The sequence below is a fragment of the Erigeron canadensis genome, chromosome 2, assembly GCF_010389155.1.
Source record: "Erigeron canadensis isolate Cc75 chromosome 2, C_canadensis_v1, whole genome shotgun sequence".
Lineage (NCBI taxonomy): Eukaryota > Viridiplantae > Streptophyta > Magnoliopsida > Asterales > Asteraceae > Erigeron > Erigeron canadensis.
In genome coordinates, this window is record NC_057762.1 from 22,041,468 (window position 1) to 22,050,039 (window position 8,572).

The window sequence follows — 8,572 nt, forward strand, 5'->3', positions numbered from 1 at the left end:
TGTTAAATTATTCCTTGAGCAAATCAGCTCCCTCTATTTATAGGTGAAGGTTGACGTTGGAATATCAACTTTGACATAGTTGAGAGCATTTATGGAAATGCATTTAATTCCTTGAACATTATCTACTTTATCCAACTACCTTTATATGTTTTGTACTTTAATCATAGACAATTGGTGTGAAGCCCAAGTCTACATGAATTAACATGATACAAGTATAAATACTCACCTAAATTATGAATTAGGTAACGAATTAAGATAATTAAGTCGAATTATTACAATTGTAAACACCTACACGAATTTACACGTAGATAACAGTCGTGTAACTTCTTAAGTCGATTATTACATTATTAATTGTTGAGAGGATAAATTAATTAAGATAGCAAACTAGTTATCTACTTAAGAGGATTCTGCACTCTTGACATAATAAACAGCGTCTTCCAAACGATCGGGCTTTTAGGGACTTACACTGATAGCATCAATGAAAAAGGACTTGATTTTATCTTTGAGTTTATCCGCATTCGTGAAGTGATCCGTGTCATTTTGATATAAAGTTTCAATGGACCGTACATAGTTGAGTGCTATCATTATTACAGGCCTTGGAATATCTTTATTCACGAGCAACTCTTTGTTCATATCTTTCCATGCATCATCTATTCTCTTGTGCAACAAGTCACGGGCATACTCCTCCGTGACCTCATATTTCTTCATGTAAGTTTCAACACTCGATGGGAAATGATTTCGTTCTTGCTCAAACTGCATTTTTAATTAAGTTAAAAGTTTATCTTTAAAAAGTCACAAGTTAATTACCAAATCAATATATTTTTAGGTAACAATGTTAAAAAAGAATGTACCGTATGTCCGACGATATCATTGAGGTGTCTAGTAATTATAGATGCACATTTAAATAAAGGTGGTTCAGTCAGAGCCCATTCGATTGCCTCCTTTGTGACTACGTCTCCCATGCCAAGAAGACATGATGTTACAACCACGTTACCACCGGCCGTCGTGAATGCAACTTGCGCATGCTCTTCTGGTGTTGGCATGTACCCCTCGTTTACCCATTTCGCTTCCATCATGTAACATCTAATCAAATCTTTCGTCTGTACATGATCACATGTATAACTTATTGAGTTGTTGCATAATATTAACTAGTTTCACGTACAAGCGTGGACAAATGAGGTGTTACAAAATAGTTATGAAAGTCTACACTAAAAAGTGTTAACTTTTAGTTCTACACACCTTTTAGTGTGAACACTTTTTAGTGTGGAGAAACTTATACACACTTTTATTTCTATATATTTTTATACACACAAAAAAACGTGACAAAATTTTTTAATTTGTTCACACTCACTAAAATCGTGGACAAATGCAATATTGTTTGTAGTGAAAAGGTTATTATATATGAAAGTAGGGTGATGAAACCAACAAACTCTTTAGCACAGTTAATAAGATCTTCTTTCCCTTCATTTTCGGTCCATTCTTCCATTTCTTTGTACGCGTCTATTAGCCCTTTGTAGATCAATCTCATGTATTCTGGAAGAATGTCTAAAGATGTAATTGACCATCTGCGATTAAATCGTCCATTAATTAATAGATCGAGCTAGCTTGATCGATAAGAGTAAGTTAATTAGTGTACGTGTACATGTTAATTTGTATGCATAGATCATATCTAATATTGTGTCTTGATACCTTTCAATTGCCTCGGTAAAGATCTTGAGTTCTTCGTAAGTACCATAAGCATCATAAGTATCATCTATAATAGTATATAGTACTGTTAGTTTTGCAAAGAAAATTCGAGCTCGATAAAACTGCGGATCACAGTTTACAGCAACTGCCCAGAAGTAACTTTCAACCAATCTATCTTTTATGTAAGGTAAATTTTTCGAGACATTCAAACCTTTCCACCACCTGTATAATGTTAAAACAAGTTTAATTAGGAGTTTCATTATGACAAAAATCTAATCAAATCGGTAATCGATAAATAAAGTAAAAAATTTGTAATTAATTTAAAAGCTAGGGAATTTTTTTTTTTTTTATGTACATGGTTAGTTGGCTAAGCTCCTTCTTGTGTAATGACTGAATCATGTTGAACCCGTATTTTGCGAGTTTAAGTAAATTCTTGTCATGAGATTCTTGTTGTTCGTATAACGGAATGTAGAACAACGCCTCGACTCTCGACATTTTTTTCTGTAGTGGTTGTTTTAGTGCTTCCTTTATTTTGATAGAAAGAGTAGAATCACTAAAAAAAGTATCCTTTGCTATAACTTCAAGATGAGATCTAGTAAAAGCAAGAGCATTGTCTAGTACAACTTCTCCTTCTACCCTCATAAATGTTGCCTCGTACAACTCAAGCATGCCATGAACATCCTGGACTAAGGATTCCTTGAAATCTCCATTTTCATCCATATAGTCATTGAAAATATCTGTCAACAATTAATCATAGAAAAAACAAATTATATATATATATATTTTGTGTGATTAAAAAATCAATCCAATACGGCCTAGGATATATACTCACCACATGAAACATAAAAGCCTTGTTGCCGCATGAGTCTAAACCAAAGGGAAGGGTTAGAACCATTCCATTTATCAACATATCTATCATATACATATTGCAACACTTGCGTAATCTCTTCCTCAAAATAGTAGGCTATATCAAGACGTTGGATTGTATCAATCGTCTTCAAGAGGTTTGTATGTTCGATGGGTGAATCCGAAGCTACCTTCAAATTTTTCCGTACTTCCTCTTTCAAGTTTCCAATTATCTGTTCCTCATCGGCTTCATCTATTTCCTACATTTATGCATATAATATATATGATGAGATTGTGAGAAACACCCAGAGCAAAATGAAAGCAAGTTCACAAAACATTTCGACTTGGTGGATTTCTGAAGATTAGATTTTATTATAAACTTTTACGCTAGCAGGAAAAGATTATGTGGCTTACACCCATCCCTCAAAGCCGATCCTAAGTTTTTTATACTCAGGACTATGAGAGTAGAAAAATGCCTTTGAAAAAAAAAAATTATACAAAAACGTAATTAGAATCTAGTCAAGCTAGACTTATTCTCACATCAATCTCAATTAAATACATAAAATATAACTTAATTAAACATGGTAGGTTAAGTGTGTCATGATTATGTACCCAAATATATATTATAATTTAAATAAGTTTCACTTTTATATTCATGATAAGAATACACAATTTGTTGTTTAAGTTTATTAAAAGATATCCGCGTAATGTGAAGAAAGTATAATGCTGATGGCGGTGGTGATTACAGTCGTGGGCTCATGGCGACGACAACGAGTAGCGTATGTTATTGATGTAATTTATTTTTGATCAATTGTTATAACATAAAATTCAACAAAATTCAATAACATACGTTACTAGTATAATATAGATATGATGTCTTTAAATCAAACATTTAGTGATAGAATCAAATGTTCCAGTATATTTTTTTACTTTGCTTTTGATATATGTATCTTGTTTATATATATATATATATATATGAAAAGTGAATATGGAGTTATTATGCACCCAACTTGGGTGAAGAACCCTTCACATACTAACTTTTGAAAAGTGAGTATGAAGCTATTATGCCCCCATGATTTTTATGGTTTAAAAAAAGGTATGTGAGTAATTTTTCACCCAACTTAGGTACCTAACAGCCTCATATTCCCTTCCCATATATATATATATATTTAAAAAAAGGAATATTTATAGTTTTTGGAGTAATCAAGAGTTATTAGTCTTAGAAATATATCTGCATTTAAAATTTAATTACAAGTTTAAATTATGAGAAAATCCAATAGTTGACTACACTGATGTAGTCACACACACATCATATAGATGATTGTTATATGACAAAAATGCCCTCTCCCTTCTCTGATTTTCAAGATAAGTTTATCTAAAATTAATGCAGTTAAAAACATAACCGGTTGTTTTAAGATATATAAGGAAGTTGGCATTAAAACGGATAAAGATTTAAATCTAAAGGGTTCATTACGTAATATATACTGTAGAAAACATCTTTTATTATACTAAAGCACAGTTGTTCTAATAACTTATCGATCAATCAATCACAACTCTTAATTTCTCTATATTGACTTTTGTTTTCAATTTTAACTTTAATTTATACTTTTTTGTTTTCCATCACAAATTTACAATTTTTACCCAATCATTTTAATATAATAAATCAAAAATAATAATTAGTATATATCCAATAAAATAATAACTAATATTATTCAATAGAATAATAGCTAATATATATTTAATAAAACAATAGCTAATGCATATCCTAATATTACTTTCTATCTCATAAACACAAAATTAACTAAATAAAATAAATAAAATTTAATGTAAATATATTATGACTTGATCCTTTTTTGAAGTGTTTTTTTTATTAAGAATTGTCATGACATATACAAGAAAGACAAAATATGTAAAAATATTATCTTTATAGGAAACAACTATAATATTAACATATTCTAATTCATATATTTAGGATATTTTTCATCTTTGAATAAAATATTATTCCTTTATAGTGCAAAATAAAATTGTAATACGCCATGTATAACTATAAAATAAATAAAATGACATTGACCTATTAAAATTTTTAATATTTAAATATCATCAAGAATTTTACAGTCTAAAACTTTGATGGACGTATTCCAATTTTCTAATATCAAAATATCAATAACTATATCATAATAAACAATTTCGATAACTATACTTTTAAAAAATAGTTTAAAAAAAGTTCAAAGTTTCATATATGGATCAATTTTTTATTAATAAAAGTTTTAAACTAAATTTTAAAATATAACAAATTAACATTTAATATTGATAATGTGATAAACTCCCGTGTATTGCACACGGGTCTAAAATTTAATGAATTACTAAATACAATTATGAAATAATCTTTTATATATATATATATTAAAGGAGATCCATAAATTAGAAAACTGAAAAATCTGGACTGTACATTGAAGTTCATCTTTTATTTTTCACCCTAGGATCAGAATGCTTACATCATCTTTGACTGGACTTTTAGTCAAAGGCGATTTTAATCCTCTAACTTCCATTATTTTTTCAAACACTCATACATTTCGACCTTTTACCACTTTCCACTATTGTTTTTGTAATATAAATCGCAAGAAAATAGATTGTAAGCTACATGAGAAACACTTTTTCAAGTATGATCAAACGAATTATTACAAAAAGTCATGTCTACTTTTTAATAACAAGTTAAAGTAAATTTGACCAACACTCTTTTAACCGATTTTTTTTTTAACTCCGATCCATGTTTTAATGAGGGTTTTTATTTACAAGTTTACATATTCTTAATTTTTTGATACGATAATTATGATCGATCCTGCATATTCGAATTAGGTTTTTCTTTACAAGATAATTAAAATACAAGATAAATAAGGTAATCAAAAAAAATATTTTTTTCTGATCATTACGGTACATTTTTTCTTCTTTTAGTTTTCTATGCGTTTTAATTTTAGTTTTTTTTGCCGACTTTTTATATATACTTAGTTTTATTATTTTTATATAGTTTTCCAACGTTTTCTATTATTGTTATTATTTAATCAGTTAAGATCAACGATGGGATATATGAAAATAAACGTTAGATAATAAGTAAGTAACTAACCAGAGTGGTATTTGGTATGAGGTTGTGATAACGGTGTAATTATCAATCTAAATATAACTGATATAAAAATCAATAATATAGTTTTTTTAAGGATTGATAAATATATGTTGTAAATAACTTCATTGAAAGTGTTATAGTATATTATGTAGAAATATTTAAATCTCTTATATAAAATAAATTAAAATTGTGATGACATCTATATTTTTTAAAAAAAATCTAATTTGGCATTATTAGACTTTTTCTTATTAATCATTTATTTTTTATCTAATTAATTTATGACATCATATTTTGAATTTTAAATGTTAATCCCTTCATTTGAAAGTTTTTAAAACTACCAAGCCTAATTTAAAATAACCCTAATGTATGATAACATTTTTTTTTATGATGTAGTAAAAGTTAAATCTTCTCTTTTCAGTATATCAACATTGATAACTTGCTATTAAAAATATAGATATTTTTACATTATGATTTTTTATGCTATATTATAATAATAGACATGTATTTACGAAACTTATTTAGAATACCCAGGTTGATATAATAAATGGGCATTGTTTTGATCAACATCAACCACGTGCATCTTTTCTCGCCATTAACACTTAATAGAGTTATAGGGTTTTTATTTTTCCTTCTTAAATTTTTCCCATATATATAGAAAACATATTTCCATAACTAAGCAACATGGTTGGATCAGTGGTAAATACCCTTGCCTCTGGAGACAGAGGTCATGGGTTCGATTTGCATCCCATGCAAAGGTTGGAGGGCCTTTTCTACCATTTAGGTAGAAATTTGAAGCTTAGGTAGAGGTAAGGTCTGCCTACATCTTAACCTCCCCATACACCGTCGAGGTATTGGGGCTCAAAACCCGCAGAACGCGGCACTGAGCAGTTACTTACTTACTTACTATATTTCCATAACTAAATGACATTACGCTTAAGTTTTTCATCAAGTTTATAGCTATGCGCCTATGCCCTAGGACTGTGATGCTCTTAAGAAAATTAAGCCATTAAAATAGAAAAAGCTACTACATACGTAAATATCAACTACGAGTAATAGTTTAATTAGGTACCGGGAGGTAGATAAGAAACTGATCTCCCCAAATGCCCGGAGAAAAGTTAGCTAGGGGGCGGATATCTTCCTTTTGTGTAGAATACATGTTTATTAATCTCTTATTATGAACAATGTTGTTGTGGGTAGACCCGAAACCACCAGTAAGACGGGTCCTACCATATGTGTTGAACCTGTGGTGTATTCGGCTGGGTTGTTGAAGCGACAATCTTTGGTTGAAATGAATAACCATTGGACCTGTCAAAATCATCATCACCTAAAACAAAAATAGCAAAATACTTTAATTTTATCATCACTACTATTGTAACATCGAATTTAACATACGAGATTATTACCTATGGATGTAACTAACTATGACCAAATGTCTATGTTATGCAAAAATCTTGTCAATTATCTATGTTATTTAATCAACTTTAAAATCTCGATTATTGGATGTACCGGACCAATAAAAAACTTACATGTCGCAACTTATATGGTTGCAACATATAACCGCTTACATCCAATAATCAAGATTTGAAAGTTCGTTATATTACATAAACATTTTACAAGACTTTTATACAATATAAACATTTTGTCATAGTTAATTACATTCACACAGGTGATCCCGTTAACATACTCATGTATCAACATTCACAAATCTATAACAAAAAGAATAAATAAAAATCAGACTTCAAATTGATTCTTCTTTCTTGAGTGCACCGCTTAGATTGTGTTGCTAGGTAATAGTGTTTCTATTTTCTACACCACTTAGATTGTGTTGCTAGGCAATAGTGTTAATATTTATAGAAAGAGCTCCTGGTTATAGAGATGAAAGAAATCTTTTATTTATAATTTAATGTTTAATAGCTATTTAGAGAGAGTTAACCATTAATTAATTTCTAAATATAATTTAACATAAATGCAAATCCTTGTAGATTAATTGACAATTAAACAAAGTCAAAATAAGGTAATTCTTCATTAATATGTTGTTCCTAATTTCTCTTAAAAATTAAAACTTTTTTATACTTTTTATTTATCAAAATTAAAACCCACTTCCACCATCAACTTCTTTTTTGTTAATTATCTCTATATTTATACATATCCATACGGTATCTTGAAAAGTTTCTCTTTCATTTTTATTTACAGTAATGTTTCATTATGATATGTCATCTGTAACGCTTAGCTTTGTTTGTTTGTGTATATATTTATATAATTAATAACACTACAACAAATATGTTATTTTCTTAACATTCATTTCTTTGCATTTTTTAAAAATGTTAAAAAAAATTGTTAATTTGTTCACATTTATAAATGTGTGAAAAAGAACTCACATTTAAAAGTGCGAATAAAGTTAAAGCATCAAAAATTTTTCACAATTATATAAGTAGAAACAAAAAGTTCATATTTTCAAGTGTGTAAAAAAATAGAATTGTCAACACTTAAAAGTGTGAAAATAATTTGTGACACCATATTTCCTCACACAAGAGAAAGTGCGAGGAATTTGAGTGTGACAAATTAGCTTTCACGCTTTTAAGTGTGAAAATACTTGACATTTTTTCACACTTTTAAATGTAAACATTTTGTTTATACATTTATAGTTGAAAAAAGTATGTCTTTATTAATTTTTTCACACTTTTAAGTGTGATTTTTTTTATACAATTTTAAATGTGAACAAATTAACATATTTTTTCACACTTTTTAGAAATGCGAGGAAATCATTGCGAGCAATTAACATTTTTGTTGTAGTGTAAGTACTCTTCATTCTTGTCTTTTTTCGTTCGCTTCTTCTTTACTATCTTATAAAGCATTTTGGGTTTCTATTTATGGTAATGTCTTAAAATTAAGACTTTTTTAATGAATTAAGTTAAAATATTT

The 8,572-nt window shown here is 28.6% G+C and overlaps 1 protein-coding gene across 1 annotated transcript; it reads right to left on the reverse strand.

Moving 5' to 3' along the window:
• Positions 1-310: 310 nt before the first annotated feature.
• Positions 311-7,454, reverse strand: LOC122589930 (beta-caryophyllene synthase-like). Its single transcript, XM_043762263.1, has 9 exons — positions 7,388-7,454; positions 6,720-6,974; positions 4,308-4,310; positions 2,519-2,792; positions 2,042-2,423; positions 1,690-1,908; positions 1,427-1,565; positions 852-1,100; positions 311-753 (listed from the first exon to the last, which is right to left on the reverse strand). Exons 2-9 carry the CDS (start codon positions 6,969-6,971, stop codon positions 454-456), a joined length of 1,818 nt encoding a protein of 605 aa, XP_043618198.1. The 5' UTR covers positions 6,972-6,974; positions 7,388-7,454; the 3' UTR covers positions 311-453.
• Positions 7,455-8,572: the final 1,118 nt, after the last annotated feature.

Coding starts and splice junctions, on each gene's coding strand:
- LOC122589930 (XM_043762263.1), bottom strand. CDS start 6,971: ATGATGATTTTGACAGGTCCAATGGTTATTCATTTCAACCAAAGATTG. Junction 2,424..2,518: donor AGGCTTTTATGTTTCATGTG/GTGAGTATATAT, acceptor AATTGTTGACAG/ATATTTTCAATGACTATATG. Junction 754..851: donor ATGATATCGTCGGACATACG/GTACATTCTTTT, acceptor TTAAAAATGCAG/TTTGAGCAAGAACGAAATCA.